This window comes from Lepisosteus oculatus, chromosome 15 (genome assembly GCF_040954835.1).
Source record: "Lepisosteus oculatus isolate fLepOcu1 chromosome 15, fLepOcu1.hap2, whole genome shotgun sequence".
Taxonomy (NCBI): domain Eukaryota; kingdom Metazoa; phylum Chordata; class Actinopteri; order Semionotiformes; family Lepisosteidae; genus Lepisosteus; species Lepisosteus oculatus.
In genome coordinates, this window is record NC_090710.1 from 27,802,882 (window position 1) to 27,830,601 (window position 27,720).

Here is a 27,720-nt window from a genome sequence, read left to right on the forward strand (position 1 = left end):
TATTTGTGAGCACCTGGTTTGATGTTACTAAATAAAAAAACTGCTCTAAGAGCAAAAAAAAAACCCTAGATGCATAATATGTGCATAGGTGAGTTCTAACATTCAGCATGTTGTTGTTATGTTTTTTACTTTTCTTTCTATTGTTAGTCACAAACTGAATGAGGAAAACATTGCTCTGAAAAAGTAAGAAAAAAACTGAAGCAATTTGTTGAGGCTCCTCTGCATCAATAATGTGTTTGTCTGGGAGGGGAGGAGACGTTCCTGTTCATTGAACACTTCTCTACTGTTTTCTAGACATGCCTTTTCTGGGTACTTTGTACTCTAGCTCAAAGTTAAACTTATTGGAACAGGACTCAACCCTTTTTATCTTTAATTGTAGTTATTGCATGGGATTAATTGATCTCTATGAATAATTTAAAGAAAGATAGGGATTATAAGAAGGGTCCCTTTCTGTGTTGATTTCATAGACAATTTTCCCACTTTCAGCAATCACCGGTTCTAAACAAAACTGAAACCTTATTAACTGCAGGTACAAAGTCCATTAGTTCATTTAAAAACAGAGAACTAAACTGCGGAAGTATTAAAAAAAACTGGGTAATAGAATTCCATTGTAATTCAAACTCTGCTCTGTGGTCAGTAAAACCTATATTCTGCTGCCTAATGGCTGAAGAAATATGGTTTGTGCTACTACCTGTGTTCTTCATGAGGGGTAAGAAATTGTTTCTTGATTTAATCTAATGATGCTTTGCAGTCTGTAATGTTATTTATGGTATAGCTTCAATTATGTTTCATTGTAATTGAACCAAAATATTTTTTCCTTTGTTATATAATGGAACAAGTAGAGGTTAATTTCACATTGAAAAGTAGAAAGTAAACAAAAACACAGTTTGGCTCTTCTGTGCTTTGTCTTCTGTCTTTGAACTTTTCAGCGTGGAATTAATGTCTACAGCTCACACAGTGATGTAGTTCTCTACTGAGAACTACTAGTTTATATAATAGTGTTCAAATGGGGGGTTACGAAAACAGTGAAAATCAGGATTTGACCGAGCTGTTTAGCCGTTAAGTGAAATAATTATTTATAACACTGAAGAGATAAGAGAGGGAAGTGACATAAAAATATCATTTCTTGTTTTTCTATTTTTTTGCAAACTATGCAGTCTAGTGGCTTGACGTAGGCTTTGAGCTCAAATATATATAAAGATGCTGCCTGTCCTTGGTCAGTAAGATAAAGGGCATGTATTTGGTAAGCTGGCTGTATGCCCATAACATGAAAAGAACTAACTGTTGTCTAGTCTGCAACTTAGATATAATTAATTGGCATGTGTTGCTGTCTTATCATTTGTTCAGAATGTGTCATAGTCTTTTTGTTTTAAGGTATAAAGGACCATCTTCAGCTACTTAATTTTAAGTCTGGTGGTTGCAAGCCAGACTTCCATATGCATATGAAATAAAGAGACCTCTGCTTCACAGACACCTGAACTTTGTCATTTGTATGATACAACAATTTGGCACTGCGGAGCAGGGTACTCCCAGCTGAGGGGACTCTGACAGAGAGGTGGAGAGGAAAAGCTAGGCGGCCGCTTCTAAAAAGAGGTAAGGACTCCTCTTTTCTAAAAAGTCCCTTATCCTCTCCATGTTGCTGTCGAGGGTTTTTCTGAAGCTGAAGCGAATACAAAAGAAAAATGAGTTTATGGTGTATGTGTTTGTAGACAGCTGTTTTGTGAAGTTGGGGAAGAAAAAGAGGGATTGCTGAAGGAATGAAAAAAATCCTGGTATGAAAAAAAAATCCAGGTGTTGTATCCTGGTCAGGTGTTGTTTCCTGATATGCGGAAAAATCCAGGCATTATATCCTGGTCAGATGTTGTATCCTGATACGAGAAAAAACCCAGGTGTTGTATCCTGGTACACGACTGCAGTACGGCTGAAGGCAGTACCTCGAACTGTACTCGCAGAAGAGCCAAGGGTGGTAACTCGATTCAAGTGTGTTATTAAAGCCAAGATTTGGAACCTGGTCCGTGTTCCCGAATTGTGATAGTTCGTCAGTTTGTCTCGACTGGGGGATTCCGCGGAGTGCGTGGGAGACGAGAACATGGTTTGGTGTGAAGAAAAAAAAATATTATTGGAGGTGTCTGACTGGGTGTCAGAAAAAAAAATTAGATTCATGCAAAGTGAAACTTTCAGACGGAATTTAGGCTGAACAGGAATGTAGAAAAGTGTATGGACAATGAGCTAAAAATAAACAGAGAAGGATTTTATTTTAGAGGAAAATTTGAGAATTCAACAGAGTATCATAGAGAAAATGGAATGGGATGAGACGCAAAAATTCCTGACGGAAAAGCTAAAAGCAATGGCTGAACGAAACAAAGTTATATATGCAGAAAAAGAAAAGGCAAAAGGAGAAATAGAATGCCTTAAGAGAGAATGTGGGAGAAGGGTGGGAATTAGTGTTGAGATTTTTTAAAGAGCATTACCCACCGAAAACTGATTACAAAAAAGTAACAGCATTTTTACAGAAAGGTTTATAACTTTATGGATAGTAAACTCGGGGTAAGCTGATGAAAAGGAAGTGAATGAATATACACAGTAATAAAACAGATTTACTTGAGTGGGTTAAAACTGATGTTGATAAGAATGTACAACTGGTGTTGAACCAGCAGACCGAATGAAAAGATTTAAAGTACCTGTGTCAGGCTATTGTTAAGCTACTTTTCAGGCCTTCTTTTATGGGTTTCATGTTCTAATTGTGCTTTTTCTATAGGTTCAACCAATGATATAATCCTTCTGAACTTGCTTGCCTTTACTTCCTCATCTTACTTTCTGTCTGCCTCTTCTTTTTCTACACCCATCATATCCTCCTCATCTTTCTCTACTCCCTCTGATTCTACTACATCACGGCCCTCACAATCTCCTCTGTATCAGTCTACCACACCAGCTCGCTCTTACTCTTCTTTCTCTGGCTCTACAGCATCACTGCCCCCCTCCTCCCTTCCCTCTGTAACAGCCACCTCTGACTCTCATCCCTCTGACGCTACAACACCACTTCCTCCCATGTCCACTGTTTCTGCCTCTACCCCACCAGCCCACTATTTCTCTACTCCCCCTGAGACTCCAACATCACTCTCTCCTCCCTCTTCCTCTGTTATTACAGACACCTCTTTCTCATTTTCCTCTGACACTCCAGCAACAACCCCTCCTATCTCTACTCCCTTTCTTTCTACTACAACAGCTGCCTATCCTCCATCTCCTCCCTCTCTTTCTGCTACAACAGCCTCTGATGACTCCTCTCCCCCTAAGACTCCAACATCACTCTCTCCTGCTTCTTCTTCTGCTATAACAGACTCCTCTGACTTTCCTATCACAACTCTCTCTCATCCACCTGAGTCTACACCACCATCCATCACTACCTTTCCTACCTCTGCCTCTACCCCACCAGCCCACACTTTCTCTGCTCCCCCTGAGACTCCATCATCACTCTCTCCTCCCTCTTCCTCTGTTATAACAGACACCTCTTTCTCTCCTTCCTCTGACAGTCCAGCAACAACCTCTCCTGTCTCTACTCCCTTTCTTTCTACTACAACAGGTGCCTATCCTCCATCTCCTCCCTCTCTTTCTGCTACAACAGCCTCTGATGACTCCTCTCCCCCTGAGACTCCAACATCACTCTCTCCTGCTTCTTCTTCTGCTATCACAGACTCCTCTGACTCTCCCACCACAACTCTCTCTCATCCACCTGAGTCTACACCACCATCCATCACTACCTTTCCTACCTCTGCCTCTACCCCACCAGCCCACCCTTTCTCTGCTCCCCCTGAGACTCCAACATCACTCTCTCCTCCCTCTTCCTCTGTTATAACAGATACCTCTTTCTCTCCTTCCTCTGACCCTCCAGCAACAACCTCTCCTGTCTCTACTCCCTTTCTTTCTACTACAACAGCTGCCTATCCTCCATCTCCTCCCTTTCTTTCTGCTACAACAGCCTCTACTGACTCCTCTCCCCCTGAGACTCCAACATCACTCTCTCCTCCCTCTTCCTCTGTTATTACAGACACCTCTTTCTCATTTTCCTCTGACAGTCCAGCAACAACCTCTCCTGTCTCTACTCCCTTTCTTTCTACTACAACAGCTGCCTATCCTCCATCTCCTCCCTCTCTTTCTGCTACAACAGCCTCTGATGACTCCTCTCCCCCTAAGACTCCAACATCACTCTCTCCTGCTTCTTCTTCTGCTATAACAGACTCCTCTGACTTTCCTATCACAACTCTCTCTCATCCACCTGAGTCTACACCACCATCCATCACTACCTTTCCTACCTCTGCCTCTACCCCACCAGCCCACCCTTTCTCTGCTCCCCCTGAGACTCCAACATCACTCTCTCCTCCCTCTTCCTCTGTTATAACAGATACCTCTTTCTCTCCTTCCTCTGACCCTCCAGCAACAACCTCTCCTGTCTCTACTCCCTTTCTTTCTACTACAACAGCTGCCTATCCTCCATCTACTCCCTCTCTTTCTGCTGCAACAGCCTCTACTGAATCCTCACCCCCTGAGACTCCAACATCACTCTCTCCTCCCTCTTCCTCTGTTATAACAGATACATCTTTCTCTCCTTCCTCTGACCCTCCAGCAACAACCTCTCCTGTCTCTACTCCCTTTCTTTCTACTACAACAGCTGCCTATCCTCCTTCTCCTCCCTCTCTTTCTGCTACAACAGCCTCTGATGACTCCTCTCCCCCTGAGACTCCAACATCACTCTCTCCTGCTTCTTCTTCTGCTATCACAGACTCCTCTGACTCTCCCACCACAACCCTCTCTCATCCACCTGAGTCTACACCACCATCCATCACTACCTTTCCTACTTCTGCCTCTACCCCACCAGCCCACAATTTCTCTGCTCCCCCTGAGACTCCATCATCACTCTCTCCTCCCTCTTCCTCTGTTATAACAGACACCTCTTTCTCTCCTTCCTCTGACAGTCCAGCAACAACCTCTCCTGTCTCTACTCCCTTTCTTTCTACTACAACAGCTGCCTATCCTCCATCTCCTCCCTCTCTTTCTGCTACAACAACCTCTGATGACTCCTCTCCCCCTGAGACTCCAACATCACTCTCTCCTCCCTCTTCCTCGGTTATAACAGATACCTCTTTCTCTCCTTCCTCTGACCCTCCAGCAACAACCTCTCTTGTCTCGACTCCCTTTCTTTCTACTACAACAGCTGCCTATCCTCCATCTCCTCCCTCTCTTTCTGCTACAACAGCCTCTGATGACTCCTCTCCCCCTGAGACTCCAACGTCACTCTCTCCTCCCTCTTCCTCGGTTATTACAGACACCTCTTTCTCTCCTTCCTCTGACCATCCAGCAACAACCTCTCCTGTCTCTACTCCCTTTCTTTCTACTACAACAGCTGCCTATCCTCCATCTCCTCCCTCTCTTTCTGCTACAACAGCCTCTGATGACTCCTCTCCCCCTGAGACTCCAACATCACTCTCTCCTGCTTCTTCTTCTGCTATCACAGACTCCTCTGACTCTCCCACCACAACCCTCTCTCATCCACCTGAGTCTACACCACCATCCATCACTACCTTTCCTACCTCTGCCTCTACCGCACCAGCCCACCCTTTCTCTGCTCCCCCTGAGACTCCAACATCACTCTCTCCTCCCTCTTCCTCTGTTATAACAGATACCTCTTTCTCTCCTTCCTCTGACCCTCCAGCAACAACCTCTCCTGTCTCTACTCCCTTTCTTTCTACTACAACAGCTGCCTATCCTCCATCTCCTCCCTCTCTTTCTGCTACAAGAGCCTCTGATGACTCCTCTCCCCCTAAGACTCCAACATCACTCTCTCCTGCTTCTTCTTCTGCTATAACAGACTCCTCTGACTTTCCTATCACAACTCTCTCTCATCCACCTGAGTCTACACCACCATCCATCACTACCTTTCCTACCTCTGCCTCTACCGCACCAGCCCACCCTTTCTCTGCTCCCCCTGAGACTCCATCATCACTCTCTCCTCCCTCTTCCTCTGTTATAACAGACACCTCTTTCTCTCCTTCCTCTGACAGTCCAGCAACAACCTCTCCTGTCTCTACTCCCTTTCTTTCTACTACAACAGCTGCCTATCCTCCATCTCCTCCCTTTCTTTCTGCTACAACAGCCTCTACTGACTCCTCTCCCCCTGAGACTCCAACATCACTCTCTCCTCCCTCTTCCTCTGTTATTACAGACACCTCTTTCTCATTTTCCTCTGACAGTCCAGCAACAACCTCTCCTGTCTCTACTCCCTTTCTTTCTACTACAACAGCTGCCTATCCTCCATCTCCTCCCTCTCTTTCTGCTACAACAGCCTCTGATGACTCCTCTCCCCCTGAGACTCCAACATCACTCTCTCCTGCTTCTTCTTCTGCTATCACAGACTCCTCTGACTCTCCCACCACAACCCTCTCTCATCCACCTGAGTCTACACCACCATCCATCACTACCTTTCCTACTTCTGCCTCTACCCCACCAGCCCACAATTTCTCTGCTCCCCCTGAGACTCCAACATCACTCTCTCCTCCTTCTTCCTCGGTTATTACAGACACCTCTTTCTCTCCTTCCTCTGGCTGTCCAGCAACAACCTCTCCTGTCTCTACTCCCTTTCTTTCTACTACAACAGCTGCCTATCCTCCATCTCCTCCCTCTCTTTCTGCTACAACAACCTCTGATGACTCCTCTCCCCCTGAGACTCCAACATCACTCTCTCCTCCCTCTTCCTCGGTTATAACAGATACCTCTTTCTCTCCTTCCTCTGACCCTCCAGCAACAACCTCTCTTGTCTCGACTCCCTTTCTTTCTACTACAACAGCTGCCTATCCTCCATCTCCTCCCTCTCTTTCTGCTACAACAGCCTCTGATGACTCCTCTCCCCCTGAGACTCCAACGTCACTCTCTCCTCCCTCTTCCTCGGTTATTACAGACACCTCTTTCTCTCCTTCCTCTGACCCTCCAGCAACAACCTCTCCTGTCTCTACTCCCTTTCTTTCTACTACAACAGCTGCCTATCCTCCATCTCCTCCCTCTCTTTCTGCTACAACAGCCTCTGATGACTCCTCTCCCCCTGAGACTCCAACATCACTCTCTCCTGCTTCTTCTTCTGCTATCACAGACTCCTCTGACTCTCCCACCACAACCCTCTCTCATCCACCTGAGTCTACACCACCATCCATCACTACCTTTCCTACCTCTGCCTCTACCGCACCAGCCCACCCTTTCTCTGCTCCCCCTGAGACTCCAACATCACTCTCTCCTCCCTCTTCCTCTGTTATAACAGATACCTCTTTCTCTCCTTCCTCTGACCCTCCAGCAACAACCTCTCCTGTCTCTACTCCCTTTCTTTCTACTACAACAGCTGCCTATCCTCCATCTCCTCCCTCTCTTTCTGCTACAACAGCCTCTGATGACTCCTCTCCCCCTGAGACTCCAACATCACTCTCTCCTGCTTCTTCTTCTGCTATCACAGACTCCTCTGACTTTCCCACCACAACTCTCTCTCATCCACCTGAGTCTACACCACCATCCATCACTACCTTTCCTACCTCTGCCTCTACCGCACCAGCCCACACTTTCTCTGCTCCCCTTGAGACTCCAACATCACTCTCTCCTCCCTCTTCCTCTGTTATAACAGATACCTCTTTCTCTCCTTCCTCTGACAGTCCAGCAACAACCCCTCCTGTCTCTACTCCCTTTCTTTCTACTACAACAGCTGCCTATCCTCCATCTCCTCCCTCTCTTTCTGCTACAACAGCCTCTGATGACTCCTCTCCCCCTGAGACTCCAACATCACTCTCTCCTCCCTCTTCCTCGGTTATTACAGACACCTCTTTCTCTCCTTCCTCTGACAGTCCAGCAACAACCTCTCCTGTCTCTACTCCCTTTCTTTCTACTACAACAGCTGCCTATCCTCCATCTCCTCCCTCTCTTTCTGCTACAACAGCCTCTGATGACTCCTCTCCCCCTGAGACTCCAACATCACTCTCTCCTCCCTCTTCCTCGGTTATTACAGACACCTCTTTCTCTCCTTCCTCTGACAGTCCAGCAACAACCTCTCCTGTCTCTACTCCCTTTCTTTCTACTACAACAGGTGCCTATCCTCCATCTCCTCCTTCTCTTTCTGCTACAACAGCCTCTGATGACTCCTCTCCCCCTGAGACTCCAACGTCACTCTCTCCTGCTTCTTCTTCTGCTATCACAGACTCCTCTTACTCTCCCACCACAACTCTCTCTCATCCACCTGAGTCTACACCACCATCCATCACTACCTTTCCTACCTCTGCCTCTACCGCACCAGCCCACACTTTCCCTGCTCCCCCTGAGACTCCAATATCACTCTCTCCTCCCTGTTCCTCTGTTATAACAGATACCTCTTTCTCTCCTTCAACTGACACTCCAGCAACAACCCCTCCTGTCTCTACTCCCTTTCTCTCTACTATAACAGCTTCCTATCCTCCATCTCCTCCCTCTCTTTCTGCTACAACAGCCTCTACTGACTCCTTACCCCCTGAGACTCCAACATCACTCTCTCCTGCTTCTTCTTCTGCTATCACAGACTCCTCTGACTCTCCCACCACAACCCTCTCTCATCCACCTGAGTCTATACCACCATCCATCACTACCTTTCCTACCTCTGCCTCTACCCCACCAGCCCACAATTTCTCTGCTCCCCCTGAGACTCCAACATCACTCTCTCCTCCCTCTTCCTCGGTTATTACAGACACCTCTTTCTCTCCTTCCTCTGACAGTCCAGCAACAACCCCTCCTGTCTCTACTCCCTTTCTTTCTACTACAACAGCTGCCTATCCTCCATCTCCTCCCTCTCTTTCTGCTACAACAGCCTCTACTGACTCCTCTCCCCCTGAGACTCCAACATCACTCTCTCCTCCCTCTTCCTCGGTTATTACAGACACCTCTTTCTCTACCTTTCCTACCTCTGCCTCTACCCCACCAGCCCCCACTTTCTCCCCTTCTTCTAACACTACAATAGCACGCACTCTCTCCACTCCTTCCAGCACTGTTACTGCTACGCCCTCCCTCCTTCCTCTCTCTTCCACTCTCTCTGCCTCTCCGTCATCTTCTGCTGCCCCTCACATTTCCACTCCTGGCTCTCCATGTGAGAACAACGGGACATTCCAGAATGGAAGCTGTATTTGTCATGGTGGATCATATGGGGAAACGTGCGAGTTCAGTGAGTATGTACTGTAATTCTATACGTGTGATTCCATGCTGAGCTATTAAGAGAGTGTATTTGTATATACTTTTACCCACATTTATAATTGCAGATACTCAGTTACGCTTTGCTGTGGATTGCCTAGTGTGATAAATGAAACTAAACTTGGTGAGGTGTTTTTTTACATTCCTTTCCTAGAGACTGAGTTTCACCAAAATGCTTTTTAATGCCCCCCCCCCCCCTTTTTTGCAAAGTATCTGGGCATAGCTGAGCTCGCACAAAAGTGGTATACAGTTTAGAGCAGGAAGGATTGTCAACCCCTAAAGCTCAGTGCAACCGTGTTGTAAATTATTGACAGAATTCCAACGACTGTCGGTCAAATTCAGTCACCAGAATTATAACAGGAATTTACAACATGGTTGTGTTGTGCTTTAAAGGGTTCACAACCCTTCCTGCTCAAAACCGTGTAGCAATTTATACTGTATATCTTTGCATCATCATTTTAGAATTGTGTAATATTACACTTTCCAAAGAAACAAACCTAATCTTACTGCACTAATTAGAAAGTACAGTAAGTACACTGGAAAGTATTGCATTGAACCAGCAGTGATTCATTTTCCTGAACTGTGCGTTTCTTAAGCCAATTAATCATTTTTCATATACAGTAGTTTTGGATTATTTATTCTTTCTTTCTAATGGAACTGTTTCCCTCCAGTATAGTAATACATGATAACATATTTCTGTTTCATTTCACCTTTATTAAAACTTGCGTAGGCTATTTTTTCTGGAAAGCACAGTGACGTGAGCACTGCCGAGATTCTTTTGTTAAGGATCGCTTTAAGGGCACCCAAAGGGTTTTGTAGGACAGTATCTTATTTCTGTTTTACACCTTCGATGAATGTTGTAAGATTTTCAAAATAAACTTCCATCATCGAATCTACTGGCCTTGTAGGTTCAACAAAAATTAAATCTGTACATTCTTTTTATTTTAAGCAATTCTCTGGGACGTTTTATTTGTTCTAATTCCCAGTATTTTCAGCCAAAACAGTCTGTCATTGAGCTTATCTATTATGCAATATTTCTGTTTGTTTATATCTACCCCCTCTCTTTCTACTATAACAACCTCTATAGCCATCTATAGACTCCACCCAGTTTTTTATGTTTGTTTATGTGTAAAAGAATGGACTGCTGTACCTGTGAACACGAAAGTGTTTATTGATCTGTTCACGATGTCTGTGGGATATAGGAACGCAAGGCTGTCGATAGGCACACTTTTTGGGGTAATTACTGTGGCAATCTGGGTGGTGTTTTGTTGGCAATTTTATGAAAGGTTCAAGCCAGGTAAGGCGTGTGTGAGATGGTGTGGAGGAGACTACTGGCGTAGTACTGTTATAGTACTGTCAGAAAGAGAGCTCAGTTACATCTGTAAACATGGTTCCGGTTGTTAAGCATATATTTGATGGATTTTATCATACAGTAAAATATAGCTTGTATGTAGCTCTTTTTGAAGGAATACAGATCATTTTGTTTGAGATAAGATCAATACCAGGAGATTCCAAACACAGAAATTAAGAATATACAGGTCTATATGGACTAATTTAAACAAATGATTGTGAATTGTGTTTTTATAATATATATTCAACAGCACATTATACTTTCTTGCAATCTTCATAATATCATTCTTTACAAAATTAATGTGGTTAATTTTTTAATTTAAATATATTTCAGCTTTACAGTCTGCAAACATAAAGCTAAAAACATCTTAACTTTGCATCTGCAAGAAAAAGACTTTGGAAGACTTGTGCTCACTATATGCAACGTCTATTTAATTATTAACATTAGATGCAATTAGAGGTTTAACTGTAAAAATTAGTTTTATCGCTCATCAATGACTGGTCTTTCATGGTTCCACTTGTAACAACACATCATAACACATGAAACAAATCCATAGGCTATTTTTATCCAAATTCTGGTATCATTTTTACTGCTGCATTGTGCATTTCATGAATAAATCTGTAGGATGCCATGGTAGCACAGTAGTTAGGACTACGTTCTTGGTCTTGTGTTTGAGTTTAGATTGGGTTACTGTAACGAACAGTTCTTTCCGGACCCTATGCGGACGACACAATCCAAAGAAGTGGGGGAACACTAGGGAAACGTCATGCAGGAATACGGGGCTGAAGACAGGGGGGGCGTGTCCAAGGTGCGCTGGTGCAAGGGGGAGGTGTGGCCGAGGCAAACAATCCAGAAGTAATCCATAGAGGGTATCCAAAAACACAAGAGTAAGTCCATAGCCAGGAGATCCATCCAAACAAGGAATTAAAACCATGAACTGGGTCGGAACCGGTGGACAGGGAACGGGAACGGAGATTAAAACCTTAACGGGACCAGGCGCTTCCAGGTCGCATGGTGCGGAAACCAGATGCAGAGTCCAGATGAGCGTCAGCGCCTGGCTTTTAAGGTGGGCTGGGAATAGGAAACAGGTGCACAGAATAAAGCCTCACGTGAAAGGGCTGGAGCACCCTTAAGGAGGGGGGACTATAATTGTGACAGTTACCTTCTCTGTGGAGTTTATATGTCCTCCCTGTGTCCCTGTGGGTTGTGTTTGGGTACTTAGGCTTCCTCTAATGTTCCCAAGTAATGCTGAAAGGACTGATCAGTGTGACTGAATTGTCCCCGTGATACTCCAGTCTTCAGTGTTGTGTGCTGTTCCATTCTGTGCTCTATTCTTCTAGGACAGATTCCAGCTTGCTGTGACCTTCACCAAGTGGCGTGGCTTTCTGATACTGGAATATATATATATATTTTTAATTCTCTTATAATTCACGATCTGTACTTGAAAATGATTTCTGTTGTCATAAATAGTTTTATCAAGAAGCAGATGATAAGACTGTCAATAAATGTCCTGCTGCGGGACAACATGCAAGGTTAAACAGGCTACACACATATTGTTTATCTACTGTAGATGACCTGCAAAAGCTTCTAATTTCTGTTGCCTCCAAGATATCATTTTAAACCATTTATAAATTTGAGCTTGATTTGGGGAGAAACCAGAGGACATTACAACCCCACAAAAGATGGTTTTGCAAATCTTGCTATGACTGAATTAGAGATAACGTAAATGTTGTCTCAGAAATGCATCTTGTAAAGCCAAAAATAGTCCTTCATGTTCTCATTAGTCGTTGTGTTTGTTTTTCTTTGTAGACTCGTCTACCACTGTACCATCTCCTACTACAGCATCTCCACTTACTTCTCCCACTACCACTGTAACCCCACCACCTGCTCTCTCAACTTCTGTCTCAACTCTCTCTACCTCCCCTGCAAGATCTTCCACTGCCTCTCCTGCTACGTTGCCTGCTACAACCCTCCCTTGGTGTGAGAACAGTGGAAGATACCAAGCTGGGATCTGTATTTGTCCTGATGAATGGTACGGGGATAAATGCGAAAAAGGTTAGAATTTTGATGTGTTGAAAATGTAACCTCATAAACAAAATACAGGCAATGTTTTTAATTATATCTGGAAGAAAGGTGAAAGAGTGGGGTTCATGCAGCTTGTCTTGTAGTTAGTAGCTAATTGATCCAAATATTTTGTGCATGTATTTCTTGAAAAGAGTCAGGTATCACAGCTTTAACAACAAGAAGCTGTGCAGCTTCTTCTATCTGACAGATGTACTTGCTGACATTTACTGACAATTCCAACACGTTTCTCCAGGTACAGCTCATATGAGAAGTAACTGTCCCACATCTAAGATCACACAGGATTCTAGCTCCCCAGCATTTCAGTAACTGAAATTAAGAAGAATATAGTCATGCATGATGATACTCCTTGTCCAGGATTAAAATTGTCTCATTTATTGCATTTCTACATTTGAGCCTGGGTGCGGTTTCAAAACACTGTCCCGCTTAAAAAATAAAATAACAACCTTGAAGAAGTTACTTTGAGAAATATTTTTTATTTTGTCAAAAGACTGTTTATTGTTACATTTTCTAAATCATGTAGGGAAAGAATAAAAAAGACAAACAGAATGTCAGGATACTGTATAAGGTTGAATGTGTAGAATTTCAAGGTCAAGGATATTACTGTAGGTTAAACTTGAACTGTGTACTAATAAGACCTCATTTGGAATATTGTGTATAATCTGGTTCACCATGTTACAAAAAAGATATCGCTGTTCTGGGATCTGCCCAGAAAAGAGTACAAAAGCGACCACATGTAATCCATTAAAAACTTGAAAGAGTTTCCTGTAATGATAGACTAAAATAATTTAGTCTTTTAACAGAGAAGACACAGAATTCTCACTGACACTGACGCACCAAAGGATTTAATCGGAAATAACAGTGAAGCACAAATGTTATTTCTCAGCATTAATACAGTATGTTTTTGCATGTCGATTATGCTAATTTGCAGGCTTCTTCCAAGAAGAGACTGGATGAGATCCCTGGATCAATTAGTTTCTAGCAAACAAACAAGCCAGATGAGCCAAACGATGTCCTCTTATTTGTAGCTTATGTTCTTATAAAAACATGTATAGTTAAAAAACGAGGTAACAACATTCTGAGCAACACTTTTGTGTCTTCTTCTGTTAGCTTTTTTCTGCAACAGTAGTGTTGTCGATTCTGCTGGTGAAACCCTCACGTTTGATGCAATTGTGGTTGGCTGGTTTGGTTACTCCAAGGAGCAGTGTGGAAAGGGAACACCTAATGGTATGTGCACCTCTTTATAAAATGTTTCTATTATAAAATAGAACAGTAAAGCACAGTGATAGTGCTGTATGATGAGAGTTAATTAATTGTGGTAAGCACCTTGTAGAACATATTAATGTACACTCAAGCATTGTAAAAGCAAAGTAAAGATGTTAAAATGTGTAGGAACAAATGTGGGAAAACTGTGAAGTAGTTATGACAAATCACTAATTCTGCAAAGCTTCCTTTGTGTGCATTTGTTTTACTGTCAGTGAAATAGTGTAAGCAGGTGACAACTTATATGGGCATTCACACTTTACGTTGATGTAATGTGGCAAGAAGCAATTCCTTCCCAAGAAAAAACATACACATTAAATACGTTGTTAATATTATTACTACAATATATTTAAAATAAATTCCAGACTTGAACCTTATTGAACATTTGTGGGTTGAAATGTGATAATGTGTGACATTGAGGGCTCAAAGCCCAGTGAACAGGCACATGCCTTTCAAGTCTTCATGACAGGAGTTGCACAGAATCCTACAAGAGAGTATCTGCAACCTCATACAAAGCAATAATTGTAGATGTATATCTTGTATTTCTTCCAGATGAGGCCACATACAGTATATTACTAGCCTTTGATATTAGATTTTGTGTTCATAAGCCCTGTTGTTGAACAGTGTTAGCCATTTAGCCAGGATTAGGAATTACCCATGTCTGTCTGAACTATCATCACCCTAATCCTCATCTCGAAATCTTCGGTCTTCTAATTCTGGTCTCCTAACTGTCCCCCAAGCCTGTCTACACTCTATGGGTGACAGGGCCTCCTGTTATGCCCCTAAGCTCTGGAACTCTCTCCCCAAGGATATCAGAGAGTCACCTTCTCTAAAATCCTTCAAATCCAGACTCGAAACCTTCTTCTTTAGAAGAGCCTGTACTTAACTGGTTCCACTCTTTACCTCTCTCCTCCTACTGTATTTAGTACCACCATCCACTGTCTCCTCTGTGTATTCTCTTCATGTTTATCTTGTGTATTTTTATTGTTTAATTGTTGTTGTTGCTGTTTTCATTCGCCTATAAAGGTGCTATATAAAGTTAAGTTTTTTTATTATTTTTATGTCATGCCATTTAAAAAAATAACAGAATACCTACTACAAAAAAGATTTTGTGATTTTTCCTGATAACTTTGGGAATTTGTTGCACTTATAAGGGATTATAACATACAAAAGAAATTATAAAAGAAATTTCACAAAAAACTGTCATTTTGTAATGCATGTTTCCATTACTGTACATTCCCACTTTTTCTTTAGTTTATATAACTGCAATATTCTATGTGCAGAGAACACATTATAAAGGTATAATGTTTAATCTAATGGGTTTATTTCACACATTAACAGAAAATGACTGTAGTATTTTCCTAAAAAATATTTAATCCAAGATGCATTGCATCAGAATTGGAGCTACTTTAAGGCATTATGTACTTGTTCCAGCTGGTATTTCTAAGGCATCTCGGAGATGTACAAATACTACTCTGGGACCAACATTAGACAGACCCATCTTCGTGAGCTGTAGGAGGACCCTGGGTAGCCTGGCAGAGCAGGTAAGCAGCGAAAATCCTCCTCCATAGGGGGTTTTGCAAGACAAAGTACAATTCCTATGCTTTATCTGCCCAGTGAATAAAACATTTACAGGTATTGGTAGTGTTTGTTGGGCTCTTTATTTATGCACAGCACATTGTGTAATTAAAGATGCAATACTGTACACATGAATTACGTTAAATAATTTTGTTGTTTTGTGTGTTGTAGGCATGACATTTAGTCACCTAGGTCAGAATGGGCTTTACATCTTGGGTAATGCTATACCGTGTGCTGTGAAATTTATGTACAGGGCCCCTAAGGCCCTTTTATTTTAAAAGCCACATTGACATGGCAGCTTTGAAATAATCTGGCACGATAGGATACAAGAACCAGACAGGATATGGCAGTTGTTAATTAAAGTTGTTAATTTAGTTGTTAACAGTTAACAACTAACTACTAAACTAAATTAAGAGTTGTAAATGAAATTCATGCCCTGTGAGGTATTAAAGCCTGGCTAAAGGAATTATAAGATAGCTGGGGTTTATTGGGTTGAATAAAACTGTGGAAGATTAATGTTTTACCTGCTTGCCAATTTTCATGCTTTTTGAAGGAAGAGATATGGGGTTGTGCTACAGGGTTGTAAGTGAGCCAATTAATTAGGGAGAAGTCCAAACAGATAAAAAAAAAAACTGATATGCAAAGGAGATGTTTATTGCACTGTAAGAGGTTTTACAGTTTTTAACCTACAGTATGGACAAGAATTAGAAAAAATGTTGAATGTGTTGTTGATGATTTTCAGTGCGCAATATAAGTGCTTCTGAAGGCTGGAAAACAGAATTTATCATTGTGAATATATATTAAATTTGTATTAATCTCATGACGCTATGACAATGAATTCCTTCTTAAAAATAAATATGTCTCCAGAGAATGATCTGTTAGAAAATTTAATTTTCTGAGTATTGGAACTACAGTATTAACAATATTATGTTAGTTACCAGTAGGATTCAATGAATCAATGGATATCTTATCTTTTTAACAGAAAAATAACAGTAGCGATTCTTGATTTTTCCTAAAAGATCCAAAACAACCAGACGGATTTGCTGGAGATTGCCAGCAACACTCAGATTTTGACTTCCCAGCCTGAGAAGTTAACTGCTCAGGAGATCTCCAATGCAGCAGAGATCATGAGGGTGATTCTCAATGCCTCCACCACAGCCTTCACTGAGGTAAAGACATAGGATTGAACACAGAGGGAGGCAGGGAGAAGGACTGATGTTTGTACAATACGCCCATTTTTCTCAGACCTACCTGAGCTAACAAGTTTAGTTCTGGCTCACACTGTTGTCCCCACACTGACAGCACTGCAATAATGAGAGGCTAAGCCAACACTGACCTATTTACTGTAGCTACCACATTACACGATAAAGTCGATAATGTAAAAGAATATGACTTTACATTGAACAGGCATTATTTTAAAACTTCTTCAAGTACCACATAGGTGCAGTGCCTTCTAAAAGTATTGGAACAGCAGAGGAAAAGCTGACATTTATGTTTTGCAGTCAAGAAACGTATTTCTTTATTATGACAATTATCATAATTACTATGATATTCAGGAATGTGATTATGTAAATAATGTATACTTTATTTTAGGGTCCATAAATTTCATCACGTTAGAACAGAAACGTACTTTGTATTCATCCCAGTGATTTTGCGAGGCCCAGAGTCCACCGCAATTAATTTCAGTTAATTTCAAAGTAGAAAAGTTGATATTGTGTTGCCATAATTTGAGGGAATAACTCTATGAAGTACACAAAGCTTTAAGCTCACCAAACCAAACTCTTTTAAAGATGCTTTGCCATGCCTTTGCTACAGGCACCCTGCGTTCTTGTCCATTACTGAGAAACTTTAATTTTTTTCTTCAGCATGTAGAATGCATGCTCAATTAGATTTAAATTAAACCTAGAGAGTCCAAGGATTTCTGCTTTTTTTTCTACTGATGCATTGGCTATATGGTCTGGGACTTCTGTCATCCTGTTTCGTGCTGCACGATGAGGTGACCACCCAATACATTTGCAAAATACATTTTCTTTTGCAGAATTAGACAAATGTATTTTGTTTATCAGCATTAATTCTACTTCTGCCATCAATTGTTCATCAATAAAGAGCAGCCAGTTCCCTTACCCAGGTCATGATATTGCTCCTCCTTCATTTAGGTTAAATATAAAACTGCTCAGCAAGTAATAAATGAAAAGAGAACTGTTAATGTCGAAGGGAATTGATTCATGTCAGGCTACTGTTTTTCTTGATGATGTCACAGCTAAATAGTTGGACATTCCTCTAGCAGTTTCTTTGGAATTAATACTGTGTTTAAATTAAATATGTATCATAAACATGGTCTGGAATTTTTTATTGTTTTAGGATATAGCTGTTTTTGCTGTGACCACTATTAGTCAACTACTGAATGCAAGTGATGCTGAGTTGTCATCGGACAGCGTTATGAACAACCTAAACAGGTATGTTACGGTCAGAACGTGGTAACAATTTGAACTACAAAATGGGCAAAATACTAGCGCACCTTTGTAGCATTGTAAAAGATGGAATTTCCACGTCTACGACCACAGACAAATGAAGGTGGGGTAAGAAAAAAAAGAGAAAATCACAAAAGGGAGTAATTGAAAGAGTTTTCAAAATTATTTTTTGGATAGATTTATTTATGGGTGTCCCAAAGCTTATGCTAAAATGTCAAATACTTTATAATATTCTTGCAGATAATGAGGGCAGTTTTAGCTGGGATAAGCTTGTTTGCACTTCTCATCTTGATTGCCTTATATTAAAGGTCTGGAAAAATGTGTATTGTTGTCCCAGATTTTCATCTGGGCCTTGAGACTATTAAATCTTTATTGGCATATTAAATGATAAATAAAGGTTTACTCCATGCTGAAAAATGAAGAAAAAAACACAGCGTTTCTTTTCTACTGTTTTCAGCATGGAATAAACCTTTACTCGTTCCTTTGCAGCCTACGCATGCTGACGCAGCTCCCTACTTGAACTACTTAAATAATAAATGATAGCTTTTAAATGAGAGATTTAGTCATAGAAATCTTTGTATATATTGTTTATCTATATTTTCAATTGAACAATACACATATTTTCAACTGGGCATTAATACATCAGCTTAATTAAGCAGTAATAATTTACAAAACTACATCTTTAATTGCTTTTAATCAACCAAAGCCTTCACATAAAATTAATAAGAAATACAGTATGATCAGGCATTGGGTGAATTATTATGAAAGTTAAAATGCTATATACTGCAGCATATTAAGATATTTAGTTTAATTACAGTTATGCTGCCATAAAAATCATAATGATGGCTGACATATTGATATGTTTCCAATGATGCTACTTTGGAACTTTTTATCGGACTATTAAATCTTTTCAGAAAAAACAGTGAAACACAAACCAGAATAATGCATGTGAAAAATACATAGAAGTAAAGTACATTTAAACCAAGAATAGGGTTGTTTTTTTATTCATGGCATTGTAGAAAAGAGGAAGAAGCAATTCAGGCATGTTGCTGGTGTCAACCCTGGCTTCTTTCAGGAAATCTGTCCATGTCTGAATGGGAAATCTTGGAATCATTAATTATCAAGCAGATACTTGCTGGGTTAAATGACACTTCCTTATTTGTAACCTTTCTTATGTTGTTTTAGAAATAAATTGATTATCACAGAATGAAATACTGAAGAATGTTTATTTAGCTAAATAAACTGAGACTTTAATTATGTGAAATGACATGCAAAATTGTTTTAGATGTCTTTATTAAATAAGTTATGTGATGTTAGATGTGTTACTCTAAACTTTTACCTGTCTCTGCCCTTAATATATAGTCTACTTTTAACTGAGCCTTAAACCTGAACCTCTGTCTAGTCATAAGATTTCTATTATCCAGAATTCGAAGCTTCCTTAGAAATACTTTAATTTGCTAATTAGCAAACAAAAACTAAACACATAAAAAGGATAACTGTGTTGCGCTCATGAAAGAAGAAGTTGAAGGTGCAGTGATATTCAATATGTAATGATGTAAAAACAGAATTTGCAACATAGCAAAAACAGGGAGAAATTGTTTGAGTTTGTTTGAATGTTTTAGTGGTGCTCTTTCCTGATTATACAGTCATACTTTACTTATTTTGCCTCCGGATTTATGTTTCCTTCTCTAGGTAATTGCTTTCTTTTATTTTTAAAATACCGATCTTGTGTTTTTGCTCACCTGCAGCTTAACAAAGTCATTGGAAGATTTCTCTCTGGACCAGCATAACATCTCGCAAGTGGTTCAGCCAAATGTGGCAGTGCAGTCTCTGAGTGTGACTATGGGCTCCACACAAGGGGTTCAATTTACTGCACTTACAGGTACTGTAAGTGTCACGGTATAGTCACCTCTGACAAGAACCTACATCTCCCTGCTGCACCAAACCTGAAGCTCAGCATTGTAGGCAGAAAATAAATCAGGTCATATTTTTTTAATAGTGAACAGTGTGCTATACAAAACTAGCTGTGTTACCATCTAGTATTCTGATCTTGTCACACCTCAGAAACCAAGCAAGACTGGGCCTGGTCAGTACTGGAATCAGAGATGCTGCACTATAGTACAGTACTGTACTGTAGTATAGTTTATGACATTTTCATATCTTTAATGGCATTCATACAAAAGTAAAGTATGCCTTTTTCAGGGAGCTAGTGGGTATTTCCATTTGTTGTAAAAATGAAGTGAAAACACTCCAGTGCAAGTTTCAGTTCCAGTTGAAGGCGGTGTTAATGTGTCATGGTGATCCTATCAGATTAACTATTGCTTTTTGTCTTGTAGGTGACACAAACAACTTGGTGTCAAACCGCATTGAACTCAAAACAAATGCTACCCAGCTGAGTGTTAACAATAAAACCTCTATAGATGTCCGAATTTTTGTCAATGTTTCTGCAGGTGAGTAAAGAAGAAATGCATACTTGGAAAAAATATTTTTTCTCTTCTAGAGTCTACAGATTCTGAAATGATTTGAAGAGTTTTTGCAGTAAAGCCCTATCTTGGCCAACCTGCACAATAAATTAGAAAAGTCAGTTTTATTATGGTTAGGATTATATTACAAAGAGCACCACATAACATCTAAAAATTAACCTATGAAAAGCTTAAGCAGACATACTGTAGAAAGGGTATGTTCGCTAATCAAATTGAAACAGGAACTCTATCAGACCACTTTACAGTAATTACTATTAATAAGAATTTCTTGCATTTATAGAATAGTGTATATAGTGTAGCTCAGGGGTCTCCAAATCTGTTCCCGAGAACCTCAAACCAGTTAGTTTTACAGGTCTCTGTTTTTAAAGATTGTGATCACCTGTAAAATATTTATAGATTAAGAAAGTAATTTGTCCAGTTAAGATATCTTTAGTCCTTAAGGGCTGGAGAGTACTTAGATTTCACTCCTAAATAATTGCAAGGCATCTATAATGTACCACCACTACAAAGAAGAACAGGTGGAGAAATAAGAAATTATTTTATCAGTTGAATTAAGGGGGGTTTAGTTCATTCAGACTGTGCAAACTCAGAGTGGATTACCTACTGTAGGACATCAGATTAGCAGCACCTGCTCTTATGAATCGTGCCATTGGATCTTTAATGATAAAGTAGTTAGGACCTCAGTTTAACTGAATATGACAATAAAGGGTGACACCTCTATCAGCAGAATATCCTCTCATGTGAGTTTGAAACTCCAGACTTTGAAGTGCAGAAAGAAGCAAATAAAAAGTCTGGACAATCATGCAGATAAACTGAAGACAACAGTTGATGCAGGTCACTCCAGGCCTTGTTTTGCTTGCAAGATCTGACAAGATCCAGCTAAAAATTAATAATGCTGCTGGCCAGATTTTTTATAACAAATCAGCCACTATGCCTTGATCAGAGAAGATATAGTCTGAGACGTTTAGATTGGTGTCACTGAATATACTTCTCTCTTCTCTGTAGAAGCAAAGATGAATGGGCAGATTGGCTTTGTCCTTTATCAAAACGACAAGTTTTTCAGATCCAAGGTTTACAGAAGCACCCTCAATATAAGCAGGAGAGTGATCTCAGGAAGTGTCAAGGGAGGAAAGATTAACCATGTAGATCTTCTCTTCAGCTCACGTGTAAGTTTTCTCTATTTCACTCATTCTGTTCTGGGGAAAAATCATGTTCCTCATTGTTCTTCTTTTCCATTGAAAATTATATAACTGGCATTCAAAATTATAGGTAGTGAACAATCTGAGGTGGTCATCCCTCAAGACACTGTCAAAAATGGAACACAGCTGCTTCTGAGGAACTGTCTTCATACCCGTTAGTTAAAGCAAAATCTAATTTTACTGATGCTTATCTTTTTCTTTGAATCAACCTGTTGACAAAGTACAGTTATGGGATTAAACCACATCAGGTCAAGTAAAGATTAGTTAAGAAAACAAAACTTAAAAGACCCTTGATATATGATATGTCACATTCCCATCAATCAATGACTGCAGGTGAAGCTTCCAGGCTGACTGTATTGTTGGTTACTGCCTTTTAGGCAGAATCAGTACAGCTCAGCCAACAAAATGCTACCTGAATAATCGGAAACTCAGTTTGTGAATTCGAGAGAAAATACTGGCATATAAACGTATAGTAATGTATTTCTTGAAAATGTAAAAATTGTAAAGTGTTTAGAAGTTAACCGTTAAGATTACAACAGAATGAGAATCTCTGTATGACCAATTTTCAACATACAAACATTATTTAATGTTTCGTAAACCTACAGTATAACAATATGGCAATATTTTCTTAATCTTTGATCAAGCACTTGTTCCTCTGGAAAAAAAAAAGGAATTGTGGGGTATGATTTGTGGTGTTTTATGCTCTGAATTGAAATCATGATGACATAAGAAAGGCCACAAATCAGTGGAAGCCATTCAACATATGTTGAATGTTTTTTACTTATTCATCCAACAAAGTCTTCTAAATGACTGTCACACCCTCTGCAGCCAGCGGGCGCTCCTTCTCTGTCCTGTCCCTAGTTTCCAGTCTGCTGTCCTTCCTGTCCCTCTTTTTCCCTTGGGCTATATATTTCCGGGTCTTGCACTCTGTCCTTGCTCAGCATTGATGTTCGGATGTCCTGAGACCCGCCTAGCACCAGGGCGCCCCACGTCCGCTCCCTGAGGGCATAGGTTTCTATACGGCATTCCTGAACTCTTTGCACTAATGAGCCCGGGCCTTTTTCCCGTCTCGCCGCTACGCATATGGGTCTTTTTCCGCTCTCCTGCTCCCCACGGTTAGTCCCTTTGGACGTCAGTGACAATGACAATGGAGATAAAATTCCCTTCCTAGTCTCATTCTCTGGAACCAGGGTTGTGGTGCATTCACAGTGCAATGGGCAATCGATAGTCTTAGTAGTATTCAGAATGTCTACAAACTGTTCTTGTTGGTCAAAGCCTTAGAGCTTACACCTTTGCCTGGTGTTTGTGCAGACTGTCCCCAATGCCACCCTGCATGACCATTCCTGTGTATTCTGGGACTACGATCAAGAGGTTTGGAGTACAGCAGGCTGCACAAAGGGAACAGATGAGTTTGGGAATCTGAGGTGCCAATGCAATCACACCACTAACTTTGCTGTACTAATGGTAAGAACGTTGCTTCCTGCTGTTTATCTCTTGTTAACTTTTCAAGGACTTCAGCAACATGGCAAAACATCCCTCAGGTTGAATAACTTGACATGTCATGAAACTAAAGCACAGCTTTGCACATTTAAAATCAAATCTTGTTCCACTTTTTTATAGACTTTCAAACACGATTACAAATATTCTGCACCATTACAGTGGATAACATTCATTGGATGTGGACTATCTATTGCAGGACTTTTTCTGACCATTGTAATTCAAATAATAACCAGGTAAGCTCTTTCTGAACTGTTTTTCGATGTATATTATAATAGTGCATACATTATAAAACTTGTAATTTTGAGTCGCATTACAGTTCATCCAGTTTTCAAAATTAGTTTGGATTTAAATGGATTAACAGGACTGAACTGTATGTTTATTAAAAAATAGACTTAGAGTACGTATGGCACAAGCTCCACTTTATGGTCTTAGAAAATGTTTAAATATGTGAATTTTCATTCCCCAGGAAATCTCGTAAGGCCACCCCTACGCTGCTTTTGGTGAGCATCTGCTTGTCGATGCTCATTTTCAACATAGTCTTTATTTCCGGCATCAACAATCCAAATGCCAATAAAACGAGCAGGAGCTCGAACACCAGTGAAAACATCTTGCTGGACTCGGACATGCACATTGACAGAGACGAGGGCCCGTGCACAGCTGTAACAGCCCTGCTCCATTATTTTCTTTTGGCCACCTTCACCTGGGCTTTGCTCTATGCTATTCAGATGTATATCCTCCTTGTCGACATCTTCAGACACCCTCCGAAGCACTTCGGATTGATCATGACAGCGATTGGCTGGGGTAAGTAAAACCGTGCGTGGTTTGACAAGTGCCTTCACCACTCGTCACATCAATGTCATCATTGTACAGTTGCTACAAACATTTCTTGAAGAAATTCAGTAATAAACTGCTCTTTTTCACAGGCTTCATTTAATCATGCTTTTTGTGAGATGCTTTGCAAAGAAGCCCTTACCCTCTGATTTGCAAAGATTATTGTGCTTCATCTCAGGAAATGTTTTTTCTTTATTTGCTTTTTGTTCTTTAACGCACTGTCCAAGTGTCCAATATTATGTTTTAAAATGAACTTTACAAATCTTGGCTGCTTATGTCATGCTTTATAAAAAACAGTAATAGAATGAGTCTCATTGTAAATAGTCTATCATATCATGGAGAGAAATGCACTTTTATTCCCCAAAATAATATAATTCTGTATAGGTTTCCCTGCAGTAGTGGTGGCTGTAACATTAGGAGCGCTATACAGAATTGAGAACCCTTTAAACTATCGCCAAGAGGAATTGTGAGTAAATTTGGTGCTGGGTATTTCTAGTGAGTCGCAAATAAATCATTAAACAGGTTAAAGTTTGACTTATCTTTGCCTTTCCCTGAACCTAAGAAAAGTAACTTTTCTTGTTTAAGTTGCATATGAATGTGCTATAACAAACTTGTCAATCAACAAACTGCACACAATAATTCTGTTTGTATATACTTTAAAGTACAAAATTAAGATAGTAAGTTTTTGGAAAGTTTTGTAGAAAACACTGTACAGTCATACATTCAGTTGTATTCTACATACAGTAAAAAATGAAAAGGGAACATGCTTTTGGAAACTTTAAAATTTGAGAAGTTCTTTGTCAGGGTATTGCGTTCTTGTATGAGAAAGTTGCGTTGTGCTGAATGTTGTGAGAAACACATACAATACATTTTAATGAATAATAAACATATTTTGGGAAGCCATTGGCCAAAAATAAAATATATGTACAGTTCCTTTGTTATCAGAAGAGCATATCTGCTGCTATTCCAGTTGGAATTAGTTAATATAAGCTGTGTAAAAAATGGCTGTATATCTGAGATGTCATTGACAATTAAGTACAGTTTAATTAATCATATTTAATAAAATACACCACAGTTGTTCATCCAAAAACACCAATACTTTTATGTGGAACTTCAAAGTTTGTGGTTCAACTATTGTTTTTCAGCTGCTGGCTGGCTGCTCTTGACAGTCAGGGAAGATTTGACATCAGAAAACCAATGTTATGGGCATTTCTTCTCCCAGTGGCCTTAATCCTATTATCCAACATGGTGATACTGGTCTGTGTCATACTCACTTTGTGCAAGAACAATCCTGCTTTAAAAAGGTATTTTTCATTGTGGCAACTGCAATAACCTAGATACTGTATTTTGGATACAGGTGATCTAGCCTTTTCTGTAAATACTGTATGTTAGTAGTTTTGTTGAGTTTGGGTAGCAGTGTTAAATGACTGAAAATCATTGTACTGTTACAAAACCTCAATTTCTCCCATTTTCGTCTCTTGGTGCTTTTGCTAATTGATCTTTATTCTAATTAACAAAATAGTTGACAGTTATTTGAAAACTTAAAAAGAAATGAATGTCATCTCTGTTACGGTTACTAGTTTTTAAGATGTCTAAAAATAAAAAAAATCACTATTTGAACTACTGTTTCATTTAAATAAATAATGAGCCCAGACAGTGGAATTTATAGGGTAGCCCATCGTTTTAAAGCTCTTGGATTGGACCTGATTCTAGTGGAATAACCTCCGTGGAACAAAACCATAATCATATGAATGCTCTTTTTTGCCAGCACTAAGAAGAATTCTTACCTGAAGAAACTGCTCAGCAGCCTCTCTATTGCTGTGGTGCTGGGTATATCCTGGGTGCTGGGCTACCTGATGTTGATAGACCACCAGCAGTCCCAGATGGTCTTTAGTTACGTATTCTGCATTCTAAACACCACTCAGGTATCTAAACATAAATCATATATATATATATTACATCTGTAGCAAAACTGACAGTGGGAATAACACAGTAATATTTAAAATGTATCACTAAAATATATCAATATTTATCAGAAAATAAAATACCTGGGTCATCTATTTACATTCAGGATAATAATTTTATATTACACTCTTCCTGAACTGTCTTTTTGCAACTACTGCAAATATAGATTTGTAAAAATCTAAACAAATGCATTTCACTGACTTCTTCTTTAAAATAATACATTTGTCTGTCTAATTCTCTACAGGGGCTACAGATATTCTTTTTGTTTGTGGTTCGAACACCTTTGTTCAGGAAGAAGGTGTCAGACATCTTTTATTCTATCCCCACTCCTGAAATTCACCTGCACTCAAAGACGTTCGTCTTGAAGTACAAACATCGAGGTTATGTGGGAAGATACAGGAAGACTGATACTTCTTTTACTTCTGTTTTCTAAATTCTGTTGTTTAAGTATCTCTTTCCCCCCTTTTTTTCTTTAAAAAAACTAAGTGTGTTGATTTGGAGCTGACAGTTCTTAGCTGAGTATATTCTCTTATTTACTTCCTAAAGCCCGTATGTCTCTCGACTACCTACAGACACTGTTAACTGTAATAAATTATTTAACATTTTCCATCATATGCAATAGAACTATTCTTGTCTGTGCTCTCTTACTTTTTGCAATTAAAGTTTCATGTACCACATAGTGAATATGAAGTGTTTGTTTTAAGAAAATCTTACTGAGTGCTTAAGAAAAAGAAAGATATATAATAATATGTTTTAACATTTTGAAATATCTATTTAAATCATGTTTGTCCTTAGCCTTTTCTAGGAAAAAGTTTATAAACAAATGGACAGAGTTGCTGTTAGTTGTTTACTGTAATTATGTAGAATAAAACTTTTCGTGTGTGGTATTTTGTCTTACCTGAAGAGGGATATGCTGCACTTTTACTGTCACCTTTAAATGTAGGGCTTTTGCTTTGTAGCTGACTGCGCCACCTAAGAATTTTAAGGTTTCCAGGACCCTTTTTATCTCCAGAGACATGTTTTTTTATCTCCCAGAACCACCAGTGCATCCACAGACCATACTATACAGCTGTGCTCCATAATTACACCTTTGATTACAGTTTATCAATCTACCTGTCATATACAAGCATCCCCAGACACAGACAGGTTGTGCAGCAGACATTTCACCACAGAAATGTTCCAGCATTATCTGCATGCAGAGTTAACAAGTAAGTTGTACAGTATTTGAGGGCAAAACCGTCTCGAAGTTGAGAGCAACACCTCCGTTGGATTAAAAGAGAGGCTTGTGAATACAAGCCTGTTTACAATTAATAAGATGGTGTCACGTCAGCGGAAAGTTTGGGTACTGTACATCAAAACATGGCGCTGCGCATACCTGGATATTTCGGCTATTTTGTGATGGAAATTGGAGGTTTTACAAGTCACTGTGCACATTTTACTCTCATTGTGGTCTGAAATGCACTCATCGACGCTGATTCTTTCTAACACAGAAAATATAAAAATAGCAGTGCAGTTCTGCTTTAACTGCTAGGGGCTGCTGGCTATGCACTGTAGGCAGTTGGCCAGGGGTACCGATGCACTGTGTATGCATAGGTTGCTCTAGCGCCCCCTCACCTCAGGAGGAGGCCCAATCAGACCTGTCACACAAGCCCACGTCACCTGGGTGGTAATTAAAGGGTCTGGGCAAGGACCTTTGACCAATGGGAAGACCCAGAACAAGGAAGCCAAATGCACCAGCCTCACCGACACACTGGCGG

At 40.1% G+C, this 27,720-nt stretch overlaps 1 protein-coding gene across 5 annotated transcripts; it reads left to right on the forward strand.

Annotated features, from left to right (window-relative positions):
* The first annotated feature begins 226 nt into the window (after window positions 1-226).
* Window positions 227-26,842, forward strand: adgrg7.1 (adhesion G protein-coupled receptor G7, tandem duplicate 1). Of its 5 annotated transcripts, none has more exons than XM_069178898.1 (17): window positions 228-709; window positions 2,759-9,214; window positions 12,401-12,646; window positions 13,784-13,900; window positions 15,371-15,480; window positions 16,534-16,683; window positions 17,876-17,970; window positions 19,734-19,867; window positions 20,322-20,435; window positions 21,474-21,634; window positions 22,979-23,131; window positions 23,288-23,400; window positions 23,634-23,968; window positions 24,383-24,464; window positions 25,144-25,302; window positions 25,767-25,923; window positions 26,208-26,842. In XM_069178898.1, exons 1-17 carry the CDS (start codon window positions 661-663, stop codon window positions 26,394-26,396), a joined length of 8,820 nt encoding a protein of 2,939 aa, XP_069034999.1. In that variant the 5' UTR covers window positions 228-660; the 3' UTR covers window positions 26,397-26,842. The 5 variants fall into 5 exon arrangements, 4 of the variants coding, with proteins under 4 accessions (XP_069034999.1, XP_069035000.1, XP_069035002.1 ...); XM_069178899.1 differs by lacking the exon at window positions 228-709 and adding an exon at window positions 1,511-1,593; XM_069178901.1 differs by lacking the exon at window positions 228-709 and having other exon boundaries at window positions 9,070-9,218.
* The last annotated feature ends 878 nt before the right edge of the window (window positions 26,843-27,720 follow it).